This window comes from Orcinus orca, chromosome 11, assembly GCF_937001465.1.
Source record: "Orcinus orca chromosome 11, mOrcOrc1.1, whole genome shotgun sequence".
Taxonomy (NCBI): Eukaryota; Metazoa; Chordata; class Mammalia; order Artiodactyla; family Delphinidae; genus Orcinus; species Orcinus orca.
Genome location: NC_064569.1, coordinates 24,721,254 through 24,746,527, shown reverse-complemented (window position 1 = coordinate 24,746,527; position 25,274 = coordinate 24,721,254). Strand labels below are relative to the sequence as shown.

Genomic DNA, 25,274 nt, shown 5'->3' with positions numbered 1-25,274 from the left:
TTCTGTCTGTGTGACTCCAGAGCCACAGGGTTACCCCTGAGCCTCCGTGGAGCACACAGGACAGGGATTTGGAGACCCCCCGGGGCATCTGCATCTCAGATCCTGGGCTCACATTTGTACCAGGAGACCAGCTCAGAGGATCTGTGTGTATTGGGGGGTCCTGACCCCTTTGAGAATCTCACAGAATCGTGTCCCCTTTTCCCAGAATAACGTACACACAAATTCTTATCTGCTCATTTAGAATAAACATCTTGGTACTAGGTTGTTCTTGAGGTCTTTTCATTGTATGATTCAGGAAACAGGAAAGAAACAACAGAAGCAAGTGTTGGAAGCCCTCGCCTACGTGAAGAGCAATTTATTCCTAAATTTTAAGATTGGACCACACGAACAGAGTTAGATTTCTTTTCTGAGACATCACCTTTAGGAAGAAACATTTTCAGTGAAAGACCAGCTCCTGAAAGTTAAATTTTTTTCTTTTTAAAAAATCAGCATATAATTGCCAACACGCAGAAGATAACGTTCCCTGACCCCAGTCCCTACCCTCTCTCTAGAAATAACCATGATCCTGAATTTGGCATTTTTCATTTCTAGGGCGGTTTGCTTGTTATTACTTCAGAAGTATATACCACTGAATATCAAATAGCATTGTTTACATACTTGCAGACTTTATATAAATTGTGTCTCTTGCTTTTCTTTTCATTTAACATTGGATTTTGAGATCCATCAATGTGGATACATGTGGCTATAGTTCATTCATTTTAACTGTTGTGTAGTATTTAATTATCACAATTTATCCATCCTTCTGGAGTTTGAATTTAGGTTATTTTTACATTTTTGGCTTTTATATAGCATGCTTCAGGTAACCTTTGTGTGCACGTACTTCCTGGGGCATAACCACGGAAGTATTGCTGGGGCCACAGATGCATACATGTTCACTGTGTTGATCTCACTGTGAACTGTGATTTCACTTGTTCACTGTGAGCAAGAGACATTGCTTTTGAAATGACTGGAGTGCAGCAGTGGATGAGAATCCCCTTTGTTCCACATTCTCCCCATCACTTGATAGTATCAGACTTTAAAAGTTTTGCCCAGCTGGTGGTTATGAATTATATCATCTCAGAAGATTCATGAAGGAAAATGTGAGAATACATTGGGGTGGGTCAGCTGTGAAAAACATTTCACAAGATCATAATAATATAAATCCCGAATATCACTTCAACTGAGTTAGGAGAATTCAAATTATATTTATTATGAGAGAAATATATGTGGAAGATGAGAAGAGGGTGGTTGTGTATGTGTGTGTGTGTGTGTGTGTGTGTGTGTGTGTTTGCGTATTGGTGACCACGTAAAAGGGACTGAGTCCTCATCTTCTATGGTAGCAACTCAATAAGACAAGTTCTAAAATTAGAAATAATATTATAATTTAATCTTATTTTAAAAATATCGTGATGAATACCAGAAACAGAAGAGCTAAAAGACTTGTGGACGGTTGCTTCCATGGAACAGGGCTTGGCGATGGGACAAGGGATTGCTGTTCCTTGTTGCAGGTCTTATCATTCTGTCTGACTTTGTTTCCCCTCCATTCCATGCACAATTAGGAGCAATGGGGTCGTCCATCAGCGCAGCCCACAGCGGCCCGGGAGCTCCCTGCCCACCGCACTGCCCGCGCACCCTCTCCGGGAGAACGGGAAGCAGCAGCGGTTCCCTCACAAAGGAGCTTGGGGTGGCTGCCATACTCCATTGCCACCTGAACCCAAGAGCAGTGGATTCCCTGTGTCTCCTCGAGCTGTGTGGTCCTTGATGAGGTACTGGGCTGTGCTCCTTGACCTTGCGTGTTTTCACCATCCAGCATCACCTGTTGCAGGGGAATCGCTAGAGAAGTGAAGCACCGAGTGGGTTCTTTGTGACACCCGCCCACACTTGTTTCCCTCCTTCTTTCTTTTTCCTTCCCCATCTCCCTTCCTCCTGCCTCCTTCCTTCTCTTCTTTCCATTCCTTCCTTATATTAGAGCAGATGAGAAAGGAGTAGCTGGAAGAAGCAAGTAGAAGCCCTGCTGTCTGCTGTTATTTGGAAGGAGAGGGTGAGGCTCTGAAGCCTCCATTAAGAAGTGCAGACATATTGCTGCTTCCCTGTTGGAAGAGCCCTGGGCATCAGAGAGCAAGGCCCCTCAGTTTTCTGGGGGAGGATAGCTCTACCTTCTGCTGCTCTGTCTCTCCCTGCTCTTGGTGTGTGATAGGAATTTATTACAGCACAAGTATGGGAGTAAGCCCAGGGGACACTGCCTCTCAGAAATGTTTTTGAGGGTACAGGAAAATCTTTTTTTTTTTTTAAAAAAAAACATCTTTATTGGAGGATAATTGCTTTAAAATGGTATGTTAGTTTCTGCTTTATAACAAAGTGAATCAGCTATACGTATACATATATCCCCATATCCCCTCCTTTTTGCATCTCCCTCCCACCCTCCCTATCCCACCCCTGAAGGTGGTCACAGAGCACCGAGCTGATCTCTCAGGGTACAGGAAAAACTTTAAAGGATTTTCTCTCTTTTTTTGAATCTTTTGACCTAGCCATGAAAATTAACATAGATTTATCAGAACTCATTAAATTAGCTTGCCTCTAAAATAGCTCAAGCCATGGGCAAGTCAGAATTTAATAAAGATGGAAATTTGACTCATACGATTAGCGGTTAAACAGCAGATTGCTATTCTTATTCTTCTCTGCAGTCCCAGAAAACTCCCTCTTTTCTGGGTCTTTGTTTCCGATTATTCCTGCGGAAACCTGTCTTTTGGATCGTGCTGCATTTATTCGTTCATCAACAGAGATCTATTGAGTGTCTACCACATGCCTGGCATGTTCCAGGCACCAGGGATGTCCTGGTGAATAAGGAAGACAGGGTCCTTGCCCCTGTGTAGCTTCCCTTCCCGTAGAGGAGGACACACACTAAATAACCAACAAAGAATGAACAGTGTGGTGGAGAGTGGTGGGTGGGCCTGGCTGGAGCAACTCCATGTTGGTTGGTCAGGAAAGGCCCACAGAATCCTCCTGGATGAGTGGAGGAGCTAGCCCTGCTCAGATCTGGGCACAGGGTTCCAGACTTGGGGAAACGAGCAAGTGGGGTTTGGAAGGGGCGAGCTCAGGGGGGTGGGCAGGCCCAGATGGGGAAGGGTGTGTCGGCCATGGAAGTGAGTTTGGATTTTATTCTGAGTGGAAAAGGGAGACTTTGGAGGGTTCTGTTTGTTATCGTTGTTGTTTGTTTCATGTGGAGGAAAATGGTTACATTAAGAATGTTCACTCTGGCTTCTTGGAGCGGATGATTAAGGGGCAAGAGTAAAGCAGGGAGACTTTCATACAGACTGAGGGGAAAAGAAAGGGTCTTGGCCGAGGCTGATAGAGACTGAGGTGGAGGGATGTGGTGGATTTGGGATAAGTTTTGGATATACATCTAACAGGACTTGCTGATGTTTGGGGTGAGGGGTGAGGGAAAGGCAGGAAACAAGGTTTTTGTGTTTCTGGCTTCAGTAGTTGGGTGCGTGGTGGTGTCAGTTACTGAGATGGAAAGGCTAGAGGAAAAATAAGTTTGGGAAAGGATAAAATCACAGTGATGCTTGAAATTCCTGAGCAAGAAAGCAGAGAGGTAAATAGTCAAAACCTTGAGGATATCTTGACTTTTTCCATAACACGGCAGGAAGGAAAAGAAGACAGAATATTTGGGGAAATTGTAAATTTTTTTAAGGAAGGCAGAGGAGGAGAAAAAACAAGAGTTAATCGCACATTACAGACTTTCAAGGAAGGACAAAGGTCAGGCTGCAGTGTGACTGAGTTCCATCAGGGCAGGGACCATGTCGGCTTCTGATCACATTTGTATTCCCAGTTCTTTTCATAGTGTCTGGCTAAGAGTAGTTGCTCAAATATTTGTGAAATGAATAAATTAATGAGTAGGTGGTAAGAAAATATTGGAATTAAGCATAAATAGAATATTTTCAGTAAATTTGGTAATGAAGGAATGGGGCAAAGGATGTTAACTGCAGTGGAGTTAGGTTTTCGTTTTCATTTTTATTTTAAATTTAACGCGTGTGAGTATGTAGGTAGATAACTTGTAGAGAGTAGAGATGGAAGGTGCAGGAGCAGAAAGGAATAAGATGAAGTATGAATACCAGTGGTGCACTGGTAAATGCTTAATAACTGGCTCTCCAGAGAAAGTAAATCCTGACTGGTGTTGGCCAATTTCCATGTAAATACTCTTACCATGTAGCTGATTTGAAGCTACAAATGTGACATTGCTGAACATGGAGTTGGGAGAGGTGTGCCATAGCTCACCATCATGAAGCGTTTCCACTGCTCAGTGGACAATATATGTAGTAACCTCAAGAGCATAGATAACAGTAAAATGAAGGAAACTAATTAGGAAGTGATGAGCCTTGAGTACTTATTACCTTTGTTTTTAGCATGATTTAAGTTTATAGAATTATTTTAAGATATATATTAATATATACAATATATTTACATATGTATGATTTATTATAGTTATATAATTTAATTGTCAATAATGGCTGTATTTAATAACTGGCCTGCAAAATTTCTGAAAATTTAATAGTCATCTCTAGCAAGCCAGTGTGAGTCAGCTCCAGCACTCCAGTGAAGAAGGTCTTTCAGGAGGGGAAGAAAACTTTATATCTGTGATCCATCCACTATGTACCAGGAGGTGGGATGGCATTTCCCACATGTTATCCCATGCAGCCATCACAACTTTTGTGTAGGGTAAACCTTAGAGTTTGCATTATCAGGTGGATATGGAAGAAGTTAAATGATCATTTAAAACGTTTGCATAGGGGCCACCGGTGGCGCAGTGGTTGAGAGTCCGCCTGCCGATGCAGGGGACACGGGTTCGTGCCCCGATCCGAGAAGATCCCACATGCTGCGGAGCGGCTGGGCCTGTGAGCCATGGCCGCTGAGCCTGCGCCTCCGGAGCCTGTGCTCTGCAACGGGAGAGGCCACAGCAGTGAGAGGCCCGAAGAACCGCAAAAAAACAAACAAACAAAAAAAAACATTTGCATAGTTAGTAAGTGGTAACATCAGGATTGGAACTCAGGCTGTTTGACCCCTAATCCTTTGCTTTTGCCTGTTTGTTATGCTCTGAAGTCCAGCTTCCCGGTTGAGGACTTGGCTTTGGGAAGGAGGCAGGGCACTTGTTTCATGCTCTGTGGAGCTGGCCTCCCTGTCGAACTCTCGGGGGTAGAAGATTCTTGCAGCCATCCTTGGGTCAACAAATGAGGCACCTTCTGACTTACTTCGATATAGGGTGTTGGTACTAATACATTGAATTAAATGACATGCTTTTTTTTTTTTTTAACTCCGAGCACCAGCCTGTTTTAGAAAGAATTATGCCTGGAGAGCAGTACATAGGACAACTGGAACTGGTCGGGGTCTTAGTAAGTTAACATGTTTGTGGGCAAGAAAGACCATTATCCTTTCCTGGAGGGGAAAGTTGTCATGTATTTTCTTTCTCTGGAAAGGAAAGGTGTCATATATTTGACTATAAATTTGATTAGTATCAAAATTATTTTAAAAAACTGTGTGTGTCCTTTTGTCAGAAGGTGATCAGGTAAAGAAAATAAAAGTTCAAAGAGGCAATGTTATTTTAGTTCTGAAGATCTCTGCAGACAGTGTTTAAATCATGGCTCCTTCACTTACTTGATCCTAGACAAGTTATTTTATCTCTGTGAGCCTCAGTTTTCTTATCTCCAAAAGGTGGAACTAATCATGGCACCTCACGCTCAGATTGCTTGTCAGGACTCAAAGCTATAGCCTGCATAATAAACATGTAAATAGGTGCCTGGCCCACAGTAGCCAGTGTGGCAGCCCACAGCATCATTAGTAGTAGCTTAGTATTATGAATATTATTATTCCTGTGTGAGTTTCTAAACACCAGCATGTATCCTGAAACTGGTGAACCTGCAGTATGCAGGCAAGGGATGAGTTTGTGTGAGATTTTTTTTGCTTGAACTTTGAAACTATTTGCTAATATGTATTTACATTGCATGCATGGCATTAGGCTGTCAAAAAATTGGACTAAATACTATCAGGTAAAACATTTTCTGTAGTTACCAAATACAGGAGAATTCCAAAATCCTACTGTAAGTCATTTATTTAGTTTCCTGTTTTTCTGTGTGACTTAGTGATTGGCTTATGGGTAGCAAGTGCAACGAATAACCTAGGACTTAGGGTATACACTCTGGAATCAGATGAAATTTCAGTTGATACCACCTTTTACTCAGTTGTTCCATGTGCAATGAGAAATGTTTTGTATGTAAACCTTCCTTCTCCCTACCCTCTTCATTATATCCAGTTCATTCACGCATGGACACATTTTCCCTTTCACCTTAGAAAACTCAGTGAATTCTGCCTGAACTCTTATCCTCGTAACTCATACCTATATCTGTAACTATATGTAGTCATTTTTCATATAGAGACTTGATTGATTTCACATTTAAGTGACAGTGATTATGGTTGGTGTTGAAGACAGTTCTTGGCTCAATAAATTCTTGCTCTTTTCCTCTTCTCTTGCTCTGCAGCATCTGTCACGAATCATTCATTTGTCAGTATTTACTGAATGCCTCCTATGTGCCAAGTAATGTTTTAGGTGCTGGGAATATATGGCAGTGAAGTAAACAGAGCTCTGCCCTCCTGGAACTTAGCTGGATGACGATCATGATATTTTTACTAAAATGGGCTCGTTTCCTACCTTTGTGGGTAAGACAGCGGTCATATTTTTCACTTCAGTGTGTCTTAAAAGTTTTTCTTGTGTACCTTGCACGGACGCATGCAAATCAAGAAACTAAGACAGGTTTAGGGTTAGAGAACAGGTTGGCACTAAAGTGAAACTGTTAGATAATTAAATTAAATTCAGAGGACTTAAGGAAGCATATAAATATTTTGACCTTCACTGGCGGAATGAGTCACTGATCTTTCACAAGTGTCGTTTTAATGCTTTACTTCTGTAGACCTTGCATTGTATTCTTTTTCCCTAAAGTAAGAAATGCTTTGTAGATTAAATTCCTCTGAGTAGGGCAAATGTGTTTCAGATCATTATTAACAGCCTCATGTAAGCTTTGAAAGAAGCTTAGTAAGTTTGTGAAATGAGATTTTCAGGTGACAGGAAAAAAATCTCTGTTGAAAGCCTGAATTACTGATGAATAATTGGGCTATCCCCCCACCATTTTACACACCTTTCTGGTTGACTGATCTCAGATGGGCTGTTTTCAATCTCACTCAGTTACTGCTTTAAAAAAATGAAATGACCAAATGAAAGAGGGGTGGAGTAAACTAAGAGATCTACACAGAAAATACCTCCCACAGTTAAAAGTGGTTTGTGGGTTCATATTAATAAATCCCCTCCCCTACTTTCAAGTCTCTTAATGTAAGTGTAAAGCTCAGTGATGAATCCACCTTAAGAACACAAGCCACCCTCTGGAAGTAGGTATGGGCTAAGATCTTACTTTTTTTTTTTTTTTTTTCCGGTACATAGGCCTCCCACTGCTGTGGCCTCTCCCGTTGCGGAGCACAGGCTCCGGACGCGCAGGCTCAGCGGCCATGGCTCACGGACCCAGCCGCTCCGCGGCATGTGGGATCCTCCCGGACCGGGGCACGAACCCGTGTCCCCTGCATCGGCAGGCGGACTCTCAACCACTGCGCCACCAGGGAAGCCCAGATCTTACTTTAAAGAGACTTTGTACATTCTTTCATTGCTGCGGATCATTTTTCCTCATTTCCATTGCTTTGTTTAAAGATGAGCTGGGCCACATTTTGCTATGGAATTCTCTCTCTTCTTCAGTGGTGTAAATACTTCAGTCTTCAGGTGTAGTTCTTAGGTGGCTGCAGCCAGATCACTATGACATTTTGGCACATGATGGTGGTGGACCTAAGAAAGCAGTAGCTCTCAGGCTGTATTTTATAAAGACAACTGACCAAACCTACTAGCATAATTATTGTTAAACTTATTTCTTATTAAACAACTTAAACACTGTTTACACCCATGATTCTATCATTTGGACCCAATATCCAAAGGGTATCCTCTCTTGTTACCTTTGGCCCATACATGCCTGAGCTTTTTCATAGCTTGTCAATTTCTTTTTAATATGCTGAACTGACCATAGCTTTTACTAAGACCCTGTAGTGCCTCCTGGTGTGACTGAACTGCAGACTTGCTTAGTGGCTGGGAAGGCACTGGAGAAGGGAGGTGGGTGATTGCTGCAGGCATCTGTCTTCCTATGGAGGACACATTTTCCTGGGAAGGGTGAACAAATGCTGCTGTTTTGCTATAGGAAGGATGAAAATAGTGGGAAATTTATTTTTAAAAACTTAAATAAAAAAGTAATTTTCCAAAAGAACTGTCAGTTAGTGTTATCAGGCTTCTTAATTTTGAACTGTGTTTATTGGGATAGCATCATTAATCTGCCTTTAACATTCTTTGGTGGGTTGATTTACCCAAGATGGGCTCTCAAGTTTTTTCTTTCTTTTTTTTTTTTTTTGTGGTACGTGGGCCTCTCACTGTTGTGGCCTCTCCCATTGTGGAGCACAGGCTCCAGACCCACAGGCTCAGCGGCCATGGCTCACGGGCCCAGCCACTCCACGGCATGTGGGATCTTCCCGGACCAGGGCACGAACCCGCGTCCCCTGCATCGGTAGGCGGACTCTCAACCACTGCGCCACCAGGGAAGCCCTCAAGTTCTTTTAAAGTAGCTTTTCTTAAACATGGAACTTACCAGAGAGGTATTCTCTTATGTGGATAGAGAATTAAAAGAGAGTTTTTTCTGTCACTACTTCCTAACCATTAGTTGAGAGTGATGTTATTCCATCTGAACCAGACCCAGAGTATATGGTAAAGCAGGTATTACTTTGATGAGTTTGCCTGAAAGCTTATTGAAATCTGCTTTGCTTCTTGAACTGAACTCAGCACTAAAATGGATCATTTCAGTAAAGTGTTTCTTGGCTTCGTTCAGAACTTAGCACTGAAAACCTCTTCCAAATAAATCACGTGCTAAGAAGCAAAATTCCTTTTAATTTATGGATAGCAGTTGGTAGAGTTCCTAACTGCTGACAGCCCCTGGTTCATTCTGCTTAATCTTGACTGGGTACCGGTTCTTGGCAATATTCTATCCCCTGTGAATTTCAGTCAGTGGATGATAAGTTCTTTCCTTTCTCAGTGTAGGGCTATCAAGCTTAGGCATCTGCTTTCCAATTGGATTCATGGGGACATATGTTGAAAGAGAAAATTATCAGAATGTAGGCATTTCTGGTTGGCATTCAATTTTGTCACTGCCACAGTAGGCTCTTAGAAGAGGATGCCAGGCCTCATGGTTTTCTATCAGCTCATCAGTCACCATTGGATACTCAACCTCTGTCCTGTGCAGGTTAGAGCCTGGGTGACTTCAAGGACACCAAACATCTTTCCCTTCTTTTGCAGAACACAGGTAGGGCCCTTAGGGTGTTGTAGGGAGTCCACTGCCAATTTCTTTGCTCTTTTAGTTAAAGCTGCTGTCATCCAGCTAATTTTTTTTTTAATTTATCTTTTTTAACGTAGCCTGCTGAGAGGTTGTGGAGTGATTGCAGTAAAGGCAGTATCAGTTCATCTTAACATTGTAAACACTCAGGGGATATATAAATAATTCTTTCATGGGAACATTATTCTACACTAGGCAATATGGTTTCAGATAATTTGGTGGGATTTCCAGTTTGTTGCTCTGAAAATTGTCTGCCACATGTTTTGAACTGCTACTATGTTTTCTAGATTAAATGTGACAATGTTAAAAATGTAAATGCTTGAAAAAGTATAGAAACGGTGCTCTATGAGCTTATTGTGAGGAACAAATGAGTGAATACATGAAAAGAGCTTAACACGGCTATTAGTTGTGGCTTTTCATAAATGGTAGGGCTATATCCCTACCAGCATGCTTATTTTATGCCAAAGACAGTGTGGAAGAATTATGCCAAAGACAGTGTGGAAGAATTACTGTTAATCTGTTAATCCCAAACTCCTAATTTATCCCTCCCTGCCCCTTTCCTCTTTGGTAGCCATAAGTTTTTTTCCTATGTCTGTGGGTCCATTTCTGTTATTTATATGAAGTTCATTTGTCTCATTTCTTTTTTTAGATTACACATGTAAGCGATATCATGTGATATTTGTCTTTCTCTGTCTGGCTTACTTCACTTAGTATGATAACTTCTACATCCATCCATATTGCTGTAAGTGGCAATATTTCTTTCTTTTTTATGGCTGTGTAATATTCCGTTGTATAAATCTATTACATCTTCTTTAACCATTCATCTGTCAATAGATGAATTGCTTCCATATCTTGGCTATTGTAAATAGTGCTGCAATGAACACTGGGGTGCATGTATCTTTTCAAATTATGGTTTTCTCCAGATATATGCCCAGGAGTGGGGTTGCAGGATCATATAGCAGCTCTATTTTCAGTTTTTAAGGAACCTCCATACTGTTCTCCATAGTGGCTGTACCAATTTACATTCCCACCAACACTGTAGGAGTGTTCTTTGTTTCTCTCTTCCTTATGGCACATAATTTATAGCCACAACGGATAGGTAAACCATTAAGATAAGTCAAGATTGGGTACCAATCTCCAGATATTTTTAAGCAGAAAATACATGTGTGATGATATCAATAGTTGACGACTGAGTACATGTCTTGAACAATAAAACTTGTATCATTGTCCTCATTGCTGTTTTCGAAAAATCTGAACATTGTAGAATTGCTGAATCCTTTGAAAGAGAAGAGCGGTTTCCCAGGTTGGGCTGGACGTAAAGAAACGCACGGTACTGTAAGGAGCCATGGCCTGGTTGGGGGGAAGCTGAGTTCTGCTCTGATTCTGATTTGCTCTGCTCCTTGGGCCAGTTATTTTACTTCCCTGGATGTTTGTTTTTCTTATCTGTGAAACGACACAAGTGAGACAGGTGGTCTCAGGTCATTTGGCACTCTCTCTGACTATTGGCCAAACTCTTATGAAACGATGCTGTCACTTTTCCTTTTCTCTTTTAGTCACTGCACTCCATCGGCATGCATGTAGTTCGAAGTTGTATGAGAGTCAGAGGCTGACCCTGAAGTGAGATACGATAATGGGCTAAGTGAGTGACTAAGCAGACTGTGGAGGAGATTTCACTGGTGTGCATTCGGCTATTTTTGTTTTCCTTTTCCATCTTGAATTCTTGACTACTTAAGTCTTTGGAACTTAAGTCAAATGTATTGATGAGAAATATCAATAGCAAAAAAGGTTAAAGTTTACACATATTTTGCCCTCAACCATCATAGAGGTCATCAAAGCTGTGCATTTGCAAACTGATACCTGTTGACTCGTCAGAGACAGTTTGTTGATTCATTTGATTAATAAACATTTATTAAATACTATATACAGATGTCATAGGGATCATTTGCTTACAAAGAACAAAATTTTTAAAGAACTTGTTTAAGAAAATTGAAGTTTTCGTTAGAAAGGTACACTGGACTCTAATGGCACCCCAGTCAGGGTATTGAACCTGATTTCTGGACACAGGAACTGGCAAACTCAAAACATTTCTTTTTTACATTTTGGAGGGTTCATGGTCTCTCTTTTGCTTTTTAAAGTCCATGTTGTTGTCCTTTCCTCCTCTTCTTAAAGACTGACTTTTCTTAATTTGGTGAGTTGCAGGGCTGCCTCAGTCCTAGCTTCATGTAACCTCTCAGTTCAGTTCTCTGTTAAAGATGGACTGGAATTAATGTGTTCTGACTCCAGATTCTCAAAAATAGAGACTCTGATTGGGCCAGCATGGATAAGTTTACACCCCAGTGGGGAAGTCATACAGAGAAAAAGATAATCTTACTGAGGGTGGCAAGTGTGATGATCAATGTGTGTACCCTGAATTATGGGATTCACAGGATAGGATACCTCAGCCAGCCTGGGAGGTTTGGCATAAACTGAGTCTTAACAGCTGAGAAGATGAACCAAAGGGAGGGAGGGCTGTCTTCCATGTATAAAGCACAGCAGGAGGGAGGACACAGAGGCCTGAACCTACAAAGTGTGCATATGTGTGTGTGTGTGTAACTACAGGCAGCACAGGACATGAGTAGTGGAGACAAGGCTAGGAAGGTAGGCAGGAGCCCCGTCATGGAGGAACTTGGGAGAGATGCCAAGGGCCTGACTCCTGTAAGGAGGGCAACAAGTGCAAAGCAGGCTCATCTCTTTTTTTTAGATTTATAGGTAAGAAAACTCTGATCATAAAGCCAGATGGCACATCTTATTAAAGAGTGAAGATTTAAAAAAAAGAGTGAAGATTTAAAAATTCAAACCACTTGCTATTAATGATTACACTTTTGAGAATAAAAAAGCAGTAGTTCTGAGTTTTTACCATAAATGAATCCTGCATATTTGTGAAAGCTCAGTATCTTCTCTTTGTCGTTTAAGATTGTATCATATAAAATTTTCTTTACACATTTTTGTAATTCTGGTAGAATTCTCATATTTAAGAAAAATGGATAGGTGACTTAAGAGTACGTTTGCCCATGATAGGGTGAAGCTATGCTATTTACCCACACCTTAGTTGATTGAAGCCTTTTCCATTTATGATTTTCCTCCAAAGAGCAGAAATTAATAGAAACTTCACGGAGGTACTAATCCCTTTCTATTATACATTCAGTATGGTAAGTTTATAATTTTGACTTCCAGTTTCTGATTAAAATCATCTCTTCTTCTTATGTGTATTATGCCCAGGCAGTTATATTTTGTATTGGTGCAGATAATTGCTTTTCTACTTGGCAAAGAAAATGAGCAGATGCAAGATAAGTATCTTTTTCTGGCATGATCGATTGGAAGCTCTGCCACCTAATGTTGACTGCATTTTCAGAAGTGATGTAGCAAGCACAGCTCAGCATCAGACTACAGCTGTTAGCTGTCAAGAATTCACTTTGGCAGAGGTAAATTCTGACCAAGTCTGTATGTCAGACTTTTAGTCTCAGAGCTTGAGTGTAAGAAACAGAGTTTAGTTTTCACATAAGGAAAATAGTGTGCTAACTCGAAGCCCTGTGTGGATGCAGTTTTCTCCAAAAGTGATTCTAGAGTTTCCTTCCTTGTTTCACCTTTAATAATGATGGAACAATGGTGTGCTCAGGGTGCATATATCCTAGAGTTACAAATAGTGGATTTACATCTGCGATTTCTATTTTAGTAGCAGTATGAACTTGGATTAAGTGATTGCCATATGTATAAAATAGGGATAATTAGTAACAATTATTATAAATGGCAGGAAGTATGGAAAGAGTTTAGCACCGAGCTAGGCACAACACAAGCACTCAATTGCACTTATAGATGGTGCGCTAATGTGAAGATGTCCAGTCTTTCTACAGTTTGGCCTGGGGGAGATAAGCTGTATGTCTCAATGTCTTGAGAGTTTGGCTTAATTATTCATTACCTCTTTCCCACTGGGAGGAACAGGGAGCCAATATGGAATGCCTATTACAAGCCAGGAGATGAAACCTGGATCAACCTGATAAACCTGAACTGTCACTGTGTCCTTGGGAATTACGTCTTCTCACCGCATTTCATATGTGAAAGGCAAGGCTCAAGGGAGCTTGCATAATCTGCACAGAATTGTACAAGTATTAAGTAGAAGATGTAGAACTGAATCCACACGCATCTGATTCTACTGTGTAGGCTGCCCCAGGCTGGAGAGGTCAAGCCCTTTACAATGTTTCCTGCAAGGATTTATAAGAAACTTCTAGAAAGGACTCTTCTGGGGAAAGCAGAAGTGTCCTGGGAGCATTAATCTGCTTCTCTTTTCTCTGTATCTCCTGGAGCCAGAGTGGCTTTATCCCATTTTGCATGTTGGGTGTTGATGCTCTGCTTGGCTCTCATCCATGTCATCAACACCCTGGAAATAAGCGAGTTTTTCTGTTTAGAGCACCCAGCTCAGTGCTCTTTATATGGACATTCTTCACCTTAACATGAATGCTGGGTGGGATGTGTCACATTTCATCTGTAAGCAGACATTAAATATCATCAGAAGCTCTCTAAAGTGACAGTGAGCTAGTGTTTCAATGGTAGATGCAATCCTGGGCCCTTAATTATTGTATCTGCAGAGTTTTCTGTTGGATAGTTGTGCTGCTCTGCGGTGAAACTTCTTTATGTATGAGATTATGAAAGAAGGACTGTGTGTGTGTGTGTGGTAGTATTGCATTATGGACTTCTTTTTTTAAATAAATTTATTTATTTTTGGCAGCGTCGGGTCTTCGTTACTGCGCGCGGGCTTTCTCTAGTTGCAGCGAGTGGGGTCTGCTCTTTGTTGCGGTGCGCGGGCTTCTCATTATGGTGGCTTCTCTTGTTGCAGAACATGGGCTTTAGGCACGCGGGCTGCTTCAGTAGTTGTGGCACGTGGGCTCAGTAGTCATGGCTCGCAGGCTCTAGAGCACAGGCTCAGTGGTTGTGACACACGGGCTTAGTTGCTCTGTGGCATGTGGGATCTTCCCGGACCAGGACTTAAACCTGTGTCCCCTGCATTGGCAGGCAAATTCTTAACCACTGCGCCACCAGGGAAGTCCCCATTATGGACTTTTGATTGGGACTTTTCAAAGTTAATGAGTAGCTGTGAAGGCATGGTGGTACACTAGTAAGTCATTATATGTATTTTTAAAATTTTCAACTTTATTTTTAGAGCAGTTTTAAGTTCACAGCAAAGTTGAGAGTAAGATACAGAGATTTCTCATTTACCCCCTGCCTCCATACATATATAGTCTCCCCCATTATCAATATCACTCACCAGAATGGTTCCTTTGTTGCCAAGGATGAGCCTACATTGACACATTGTATCACTCACAGTCATAGTTTATGTCAGGTTCATTCTTGGTGGTGTAAATTCTGTGAGGTTTGAATAAATGTATAATGACATGTATCCATCATTATAATATCATACACAGTATTTTCAGTGCCCTAAAGATCCTCTGTGCTCCACCTATTAATTCTTCTCCCCTCCTCAGCCCCTGGCAATCATTCATCTTTTTATTGTCTCCATAGTTTTACCTTTTCTAGAACATCATATAGTTGGAATCATACAGTATGAGGCCTTTTCAGATTAGCTTCTTTCACTTAGTAATATGCATTTAAGTTTGCTCCATTTTTTTCATGGTTTGGTAGCTCGTTTCTTTTTAGTGCTGAATGCTATTCTGTTGTCCGGATATACCACAGTTTATTTATCCATTCACCTACTTGGTTGCTTTCAAGTTTTGGCAGTTATGAATAAAGCTGCTGTAATATCTGTGTGCAGGTTTTTGTGTGGACATAAGTTTTTAACTCCTTTGGATGAATACCAAGGAGTTCAATTGGTGGATCATATGGTAAGATCATGTTTAGTTGTGTAAGAAATCACCAAACTGTTTTCCAAAGTGGCTGTACCATTTTGCGTTACCACTAGCAATGAATGAGAATTCCTGTTGCTCCACAACCTCCATCAGCATTTGGTGTTGTCAGTGTTTTGAATTTTGACCATTGTAATAGGTGGTATCTCACTGTTGTTTTTATTTTCATATTCCTCATAACATATGCTGTGGAGCATCTTTTCATAAGCTTATTTGACATTTGTGTATATTTTTTTGGTGAGGTCTCTGTTAAGGTCATTGACCAATTTTTAAATTGGGTCATTTTCTAATTTTTGAGTTTTAAGAGTTCTTTGTGTATTTTGGGTAACAATCTTCTATCACATACACCTTTTGCAGATATTTTTCTTCCAGTCTGTGGCTTGTTTTCTCATTTTCTTGACATTATTTTTTACAGGGCAGAAGTTTTTAATTTTAATGAAGTCCAGTTTATCTATTATTTCTTACATGAATTGTGCCTTTGGTATTTTATCTAAAAAGTCATCACTGTAACCAATCGCCATAATCTAGGTTTTATCCTATGTTGTCTTCTGGAAGTTTTATAGTTTTGTGTTTTACACTTAAGTCTGTGATCCCTTTGAGTTAGTTTCTGTTAAGGGTGTAGTATCTATGTTTAGATTCTTTTTTTTTGCATGCAGATACCTAGTTGTTCCAATACCATTTTTTGCAAAGATTATATTTGCTCCATTGTATTGCCTTGGCTCTTTTGTGAAAGATCAGTTGACTATATTTAGGTGGGTCTATTTCTGAGCTCTTTATTCCGTTCCATTGATCTATCTATCTAATTTTTTTAAATTAGTACCACACTGTCTTGACTATTGTAGCTTCAAAGTAAGTCCTGAAGTTGGGTAGTGTCAGTCCTCCAGCTTTATTCTTCTCCTTTAGTATTGAGTTGGCTATTCCAGGTCTTTTGCCTCTCCATATAAACTTTAGGATCAGTTTGTCAGTCTCCCCAATATAACTTGCTGGGATTTAGATTGGATTGCATTGAATCTATAGATAAATTTGGGAACAAATGAAATTTTGCCAATATTGAGACTTCCTGTCCATTAACATGGGCTGTCTCTCCATTTATTTAGTTCTTTAAATTCATTCATCAGAGCTTTGTAGTTTTCCTCATATAACTCTTGTACATACTTCATTAGATTTATACCAAAGTATTTAATTTTTTTGGATGCTAATGCAAATGGTACTGTGTTTCTAATTTAAAATTCCACTTGTTCATTACTGGTATATAGGAAAGCATTTGACTTTTGTATATTACTCTTGTATCCTGCAACCTTGCTATAATTGCTATTAGTTTTAGGAGTTTTTTACCAATTCTTTTATTTTTCTATATAAACCATCATGTCATTTTTTTAGGTCACTAGTTTTTTATTTTTATTTTTTAGGAAAGGCCATTTAAGTAAGGTTGCTTTTCTTTTTTCCCTATTTTTGGTCTGAGAAACTTAAAATATTCAGGTGACTATAAAAAAATAATATAACAAACATTCATACTATGTATGGTCATATTTATTTCCGGTCCTTTCTTGGCTTTCCCTAAGGAATGAAGCTGTATTTGTAGAGTTGAAGTCTGCCTTAACATTGCCTTTGGTCACATTCCCTTCACTGTCTCCTCAGGGGCAATGACTGTCCTGTGTTCTGTGTGTACAGGATATTTTTTATTACCGTATCTATTCCACCTAAATTATGCTTCAGCCTCTGGTTAATCTGGTCATACAGTCAATTTCCACATAGAAAATGAATTAGAAGATCTATATACCCATAAGAAGCTCCAGGTTTCACCTTGTCTTGATCTCCTTAACTCATAGTCTGTAATAAGCCTGAAGAATATCTAGAATGTCTGGATAACCCAGGGGCTGACTCTTAGCAATACTCATCTCACCTTTTGAGGTTTTGCACCTGAGTTACAGGTGCAGTCAACTTTCTGTCATGCCCGTCAACTTTTATACTAGAATATTTTATGAAATGTCATCACTTTAATGAGTGTAATTTCACAAGTATTTATTGAACACCTGCTAACCAATGAGGTAACAGTTCTCTTATTGGATATAATACTGAATTCCAATAATTAATCCTCCAGAGTGTACTAACTGTAATTAGTAATAATAGCTAACATTTACTATATTCAAGCACTGTTTTAAGAGCTTTACATATATTAACTCATCTAATCCACATAACAACTCTATGTGCCATTTGATGCCATTATTATCCATATTTTACTAATATGATAATGGAGACAAGGAGGGTAAGTAACTTACCCCACGTAGTAAGTGAAGAACCTGGAAATCATACTTCTGAAGCCTGGCTGCTGAGTCTTTGCTCTTAAAACCAATTCACTATATTTTTCCTCTGCAAAGAGAAAGCTGGTTTTGGTGAGAAATCTCCTAACTTCAAAAAGTGATCAGGTTGTCAGTCTAAGGATGGGACCTCCTTGCAGAATGCTGAGTTATATGCCTTCATGCCGTCATGAGGATCCAGCCTTCTGAGTGGGTGTTGGTATTTCCTCTGTCATGGCCTTTACCCCTGCTCACCTAACCCAGACTCAGCTTAGTTCTGGGTTTTAATGAGAACACGGTGGGTATCTGATTGGCTGTTTATCAGTTAGATATTTTTAACTAGCATGGAATAGGCTAATTCTTATGACAGAAGTGAAATACTCTTGAGAAGCAGAGCTCACACAAACAGATCTACCAAATTATGATCTGACTGTTTACTTAGAGTTGGAGTTGCTCCAGAGGTCCCAGGTAATCTCCTTAATCACAGTACAGATTAAAGTGCAAATAGATGTCTTGAGGCAGAGGGATTCACGCCTCCTAGAAATATCTGCCATAATGGCCTCCGTTATAAAAAGCAAAAGAAGAAAATAAAAACTCCAAGTAACCAATTATTGAAATTAAACTTGTTACTTTTTTTAAAAAAATGAGCTTTGTGAAAAATTACTCGTGGCAGTGCAACATGAAAAGCATGGGAAATGTTGTATACTTGTGAAGTCTTTTGCTCAGTTTTCTCTATCATGTGATTCATAATACATATATTTTTCTCTGTTTGGTTTGTAGAGCTGTCAAGATAACTTACAGTCTTCTGGCTTCTTGACTCAGGCACCCATCTGCTTACTAGGGGAGCTCAAAGGAAGGGCGTGCCCCATATGAGGAAATGCAGGGGGAAGGCCTGACACTGTGGGAAGGGGTCAGAGGTTCAACCATATGAAAAAAATCAGAGCTTGCCAGTTGTTCTTCAAGTTAGAAAAGGCATGTGACCTTATTAGAGACAGGCAAACTCAACAGGGTGTTCAGGAGAAACAAATCATCCCTGTGGATGTCACACTTGTTTTTTCCTAAAGTTTAAGAGACAGGTGAAAATGTAAAAAGACAAAGGCAGTTTTGGATTAGGAAAAGAATGAATCACAGTTTAAATAGATGCCTTTTGTTTGCTCAGTGAGAAAGCAGATGTACCAACATATATTTTAAGGCACGTTAAGTTCCTGGGTTAAGTGAAAGAGAACTGGGGATTTTGCATTATGAAAAGGTACAAAGACTCCAGCAGTAATATCATAAGTAAATTAGTTTCCCCAGTGAAGTTTTGCATATATGTTTTCAAAGGAAAATAAGTAAACAGCTTCACGTGCATTCATGTTTTGTGGAAACTGCAATGAAAAAGATGGCCTTGGGTCGTCAAAGCAATGGGAAGCTTCTCAAGAAAAACGGAGTGAGCAGAGCAGTACTGAAGGAGGTGCAGAAAAGAACATGATGTGTTGAGTAGAGAAGAATTATTGATGGCACAGAAACTGAGGGAGAGACTGATAAGGAGTGAATAGAGAAGTAGCTCATAAGAAATTCAAGCTCACACTGAGGCATAAAGCTAACCTGATTGCAAGTTTTGTCAGGTTGCAGCTCAGAGAGGAGAAGGCAGAATGTGTTCAGAAGATGGAAATTTTTATCAAAACGTGTTAATTCTGGAAGAAAAAGAGACATGAGTACGGTAACAGCTGGGACCTTATCTTAACTATTAAGACCTGTCTATACCATCAGAATGACTATTAGTCTTTTGTATTAGGGATAAAAAAATGTGATAGTAAGTAAACAACTTCCTAGAGGATATTAAGGATTTCCCTTTGATTATGGCTTTTATGTCAACCAAAGACATTCTCACAGTGATTGAATGAGGTCAGGGCAGTCCTGAGCCTGGTGAGGTTGACACTGGTCAGTGTAATTACCCTCTTAGGGTTCTGAGAAAGTGGGAAGGAGAGAGTGAGGCGGTGCCAGAGTCAGACTGCTTCGTTCTGATGCAGCTCTGCCACCCATGACGTCTGTGACTTGGAAAATTCATCTCTTTAAGCCTCAGTTTTATCCGTAAAATGTGAATAATTACGAGCATTTACCTCATAGAGTTATTTTCAGTGTTAACTAGATAATAGTCGGTGCCTAGCATTCTGTATTAAATGATGTGCTAGTTGCTTTTGCTGTACTTATCTCATTTAAGCCTCATAAAAACATATCCGGGGTGGTTTTATTATTTCCATGTTTTACACATGAGAAAATTGAGCTCAGAAGAAATAGCCTGTCAGGAGGAACACATGTAGTCAGCATTTGAATCCAGGTCTTTCTTGTCCCATGGCCATGTTCACTACAGTGTGAAGGTTAGCAGATACTGGAGCATATTGGGAACCTACAGCTGTAGGTAGGTGGTACGGAGGTACGAGCTTGATTCTGGAGGCCCTTGAGTATAATGGAGTGAAGTGGCTGGGTAAGAAGTTGGTTCAAATCTCTGTTGTTGGCTTGACTTTACATTGCACTAAGAGAGCTGCATACAGGGCCCGTGGGAAGAGTGGCCTCCTCCTTCTGGTCAGGACAATGTGCCTTTTTGCCAGATGAGAGATGGATCACGTCACTCTATGCCAGTAGTGACACAACAAGATCCAGTCCCCTCAGCATGGCTAATAATAGGAACAGACTTAAAAAATTTTTTTAATCTCTTGATATGTGCTAAGCACTGTGAGAAGAGTGTTATAATTTATTGCTTATAGACTCTCTTTGAGACAGGTGCTGTTATTATCAACGTTTTATGGATGTGGAAACCCAGGGTGGTAGGTAGCAGAACCAGGTTTAGAAGAGGATCTGTTTGGCCTCAGAGGCAGTCCCTGCATCTTCATAGTACCTTTCTCTTGGCGTTTATAGATTGATTGGCTTCAAGCCCATCTGTTTATCTTCATCTCCCAATTCTTTCCTATTGGGAAGGTTTATTCCAGCCAAATGGCTCTCCTTTCCACTGAAATACACCTTGTGTTTCTGGTTGCCATCATTTTCCTTTCTGGTCATTCACCTCTGTATCTTCTCCTTTTCCACTCACCCAATCATTTCTTCCTGCCTTTGAATACCCTTTCCTGAGCAATACAACCCCATCTGGTTGTCTCTTATCCTAAGGCCCATTGCACTTGGTATTGCTTTACTGATTTTGCACTTATCACTTGCTATCATGTATTTGCAACCTTTGTTATATGTGCCCTTTTCAAAAAGATTTCAAAGCTTTTATAGTGTGAATCTTTTTTTTTTAAATCCCAGCTGTGTTTAATACCATGCCCTCTGCATAGAAAATATTGAGTAAATATTCTTCAGTTGACTAATTCAAAGAAAAGAATATTCTGATCAAGTGAAATAATCACAATACATATCCTAGTTTATGGGAATTAGAATAAAGTTGTTTGAATGTTGTAGTACAGAAAAAGGAATGAGCAAAAGAAAATAATAGCCAAGATGGGACTTCCCTGGCAGTCCAGTAGTTAAAAAGACTCCGTGCTTCCACTGCAGGGGGCACAGGTTCGATCCATGGTCGGGGAACTAAGATCCTGCATGCCATGCAGTGTGGCCAAAAAAAAAAAGAACAAAAAAGAAAATAATAGCCAAGAAAACCTGTATAGGAATAGAAAGAATATACTGGAACCACATGGGAATCGATATTCTGGTTTAGAAGAAGAAGAATTAAATTAATTAACTGTGTGCCCAAAATCTTTAAATGTATAACAAAAAGTGGTAACTAAAGTGCGTGGAAAAATCTGTGTACATTTGTATAGTCATATAGCTATACAATTCATTTCCCACTTTTGTGTTTTAATGGATTCCAAGCATGAACATTTTTTATATATTAATATTATTTGGTTATCATCTTTCAAGTAAATGAGAGGGGAAAATAAAATTAATATTACATTCAGAGACTTTACAACATTTTCTTATAGTATTTTCTTAAAAAGGAGCAGTTTCTAAAGAGTTTTTTCTGTTCTTTTTCTTATTTTTTCTTTTTTTGTTCCAAGGACATAAACTTTACTCTCCATTGCTTTGCTATTATGTTGCTAAAAAGAATCCATTTTGCTATACTTGTAGACTATTATTCACACCATTTCTTTGTTGAATTAAATTCTCTTTTAGTAAGAGCTAGAGTTCCCTGACAGAAAACTGCAGAAAATAGATTTTCATTAATTTGAATTTACTACTCACAAGTTACTCCTTCCTCCAAATTTTCATTCATGACCTTCCTCAAGAATATGTAGAATCCACTCCTATTTCATTTAGTGTTAGTAGAGATGGTCCTTGCAGGAGGACCTACTGTACTTACTGCATAAATCCCTTGCATAAAGCAGGGCATAAAAAACTCGTGCTTTAATGCTAACAAATTCTAACAAAATACCAACAGTGAGAGCCTTCCCCCCTTTTTGAACGAATATGAAGTGGAATTCCTCATTATGCTTCTTCCCGTTTTTATATCCCAAGTGAATCAGTACTAACTTGACCTTTAAGATTTTAGACCCTAAGAAGCATTATTACAGGCTTATTATTCAAACTTGGGAACAGCTAAAGGAGGAGCAGGTGAAAACCTTTGCTGTCATCAGGAAATAATTACATCGTCTTAGTACTAATCCCCACCAACCTCTGCTGCAGGTGGCAATGCTGTCAACCTCTGGCGATCCTTCTCAGAGACGGTTCTAAGTGTAGAGTCTCTGCTTGCTTGCAGCAAATCTGACGGTTTCGGGGAGGGAAGAGTGGGAGAAAAGAATCAATAGTCTCTAAAGACTGGTCTCTAAAGAGTGGGTATTATTATTATTATTATTTATTTTATTATTATTATTTTTTGCGGTACGCGGGCCTCTCACCGTTGTGGCCTCCTCCGTTGCGGGGCACAGGCTCCGGACGCGCAGGTTCAGCGGCCATGGCTCACGGGCCCAGCTGCTCCGCGGCATGTGGGATCTTCCCGGACTGTGGCACAAACCCGTGTCCCCTGCATCGGCAGGCGGACTCTCGACCACTGCGCCACCAGGGAAGCCCAAGAGTGGGTATTATTTTAATGAAACTTTCAAGCAGATGTAGAAAGATGATTTTGCAAAGCCTCAAGCTCAGAATTTTAATTGACACATATTACTAATAAGGCATTTTGCTTAATCCACCTGTCTCCTAAGAAACGTGGCTGTTTTCCACCAAATACTTTTTTTAGAAAGCACCAGCCAGGATCTCTGTGCAGGGGATTCTTCTTTGGTAGATGATGGAATTATGCTGCTTGCAGTGGTTTGATCTGAGGGAAAAGCTGCAAAACTCACTTTCCTGTGTATATTTTTTAAATCTCACTTTTGGATTCAAATCCGTAGAGCCCTTGTTTTAGCTGTGGCCTCCTTGAGGCTCTGATTGCCTTGTGTGGCTTACCCGCCGCCCTCTCTTAGGCCTCGCTGGCATGTCTGCTGTGTGTAACCAGCAGGCTCTTGGTGTGCCCTGTGGCAAAGCTCTTCTGATACAGGATTAAGGCAAAGTTTTAATGAAAAGAGGAAATTATATATATCCATTTAAAAGGGTGTCTTCTCTGTGTCAGACACAGCATGAGGTCCAGAATATAAATTCCACCCGTGCACGGACTGTCATTTTAATTTTACTTCTGTATCTTCAGCCACTGGCATGGGGCCTGGCAGGGTTGACACGCAGGACTATTTATTGGATGAATGGATGGAGACATGGTGTGTTGGTCAGAGTCACATCAGCAAAGAGATGGTGCCTTCAAATTAGGATAATAGGGGGGAGGATTATTTGCGAAGGGGCTGTTTACACAGGCGAAGGCAGTAACAGCAGAGGAGCAGTTATCACGCAGAACCTGGGAAGAGAGAGTCCTTCAGGAAAGGTCACCTTGAGACAGGCACCAGCCCACCTGAGGTGACCCTGCAGGGAGGGAGTCTGGGCAATAGATAGACTTTCCTCTTAGTCCAGGGCTACCCATTGTGAACTAGAGAGTAGGGCCGCTCACTGATGGAGACCATATCCAGCCTTCTGGTAAAGGTGGCTGGAGGACAAATGAGAGAGATCTGGAATACATGGATGAAATGGCCTGCCACCAATCCATCAGGCAGACAGAGGAGTAAGTAGACATTTTAAGGTAGTTAGAAGAATTTAAAATTATTGAGTGCCCTCACAAGAACCCTATGAGATGGGTACTGTGATGATTTTTACAGATGATGGAAACAGAGAGAGAGGTTAAGGAATTTACCTAGGGTCACACAGCTAGTAAGTGAAGGAGTTGAGATTGAACCCAAGAAGTTTGTCTGCAGAGTCTGTGCTTTGCTGGATTCGAAGAGTTAAGCAGTGTGGTGCTTTTCAAACCTTAACGTGCATGGGATTCTTTGGGGGATCTTGTTTAAAAGTAGCTCTGGGTTCAGAAGGCCTGAGAGGGGCCTGAGAATCTGCATTTCTGCCAAGTGCTGTTGATCTGCTTCGTGCAGTGAGAGGTCGAGGACCTGCAGTTAGAAAAGTGGAGTCCACGTCCTAAGGGTAAGACTCTCACTCAGCTGTCTCTGTGCTGCTCCTTCTCCTGATGTGTCACATGAGCAGGTCGGGTGATTTTAAGGCCCAGCCAAGCTTGCAAACCCCCTCGTCCCCTGATTTCATACTGGAGGCTCCTTCCAGCTGGTCGTGACAGCATAGGAGGCCCTAGAGGGGAGCTGGTGTGGGCAGCCTCCTCCCCACGGGCTGAGTTCACATGACAGTGCTTGAGTTTCTGGCCGGAGAGAGGCTGCTCCGCTATCAGCTGTTTCCTTCCAGAGCTGAGCGGTCTCCCAGCATCTGTCGCTTCTCCCTGTTGCCTCATGGATTCTCATTCTCTGTCACAGCTGATTAGGGGGCTGGATCTAAAAATGAGGCCTGATTCTCAAGGTACCACATTATGTCATTTCTGTTGCTCCTGTAATTGGCGCCCCAAATTGTAATATTCTTGCAAAACAACCTCTAGCATCTTAATAAAGCTCCTTATTCTTTTAAAAGTGTTTCTACTGTTGGACACACCTAGAAGATGCTTAGCATTGTGTGGTTTAAATTTTAAGCAGAGTCAGTGCTCTGCCTAAAACTCGTCATTTTCCAATTCTTTTTCCTTTTGCAGTAACTGGAGAATGTCACTGCTGGCACAAGCACCTGCGAATCGAGAGGGATAAAACCCTCTCACTACCAAACATTCACAGCAGTGTTCACAGCAGTGAACACAGTGTTCCCTGTGTTCCCAAGCTTTGTACCGGTGATTTGGGGCTCCCATTTCGCTGTAATCCACAGCTGTATATACAATATGCAAAATAGCAGCCTTCATGCTTCAGAAGATCAGTCTGGGACCACAATACTGAGCATTTTTCTCTTTTCCTTTTGCTTTGATCGTGCGGTGCTCTAGCACACGTTCAATAAATCACACATTGAATTTTTCCAGATGCAGAGCTCCTGCAATATTATGTGTATGGTTTCCTTGTTGTATTTTGACATTTTGGGTGATTAAATTGCATCTGATGATGCTCTCAGACTAATCAGGCCGGAGCAGTGGTGTTATCCCCCTGCTGTGCTCAGCAGTGCCTTCT

General features: G+C 40.7%; 1 protein-coding gene across 5 annotated transcripts in view; it reads left to right on the top strand.

The window, feature by feature from the left end:
- Positions 1-25,274, top strand: part of TMTC1 (transmembrane O-mannosyltransferase targeting cadherins 1) — a 260,735-nt gene that overhangs the window by 30,083 nt on the left and 205,378 nt on the right. For 4 of the 5 annotated variants that reach the window (XM_033430160.2, XM_049694188.1, XM_004270883.3 and 1 more), the window contains exon 5: positions 1,599-1,805. The exons of the other annotated variant lie outside the window; for it this stretch is intronic. In XM_033430160.2, the coding sequence (XP_033286051.2) occupies positions 1,599-1,805 (207 nt within the window). The remainder of the gene's footprint in view (positions 1-1,598; positions 1,806-25,274) is intronic. 5 annotated transcript variants of the gene reach the window in all.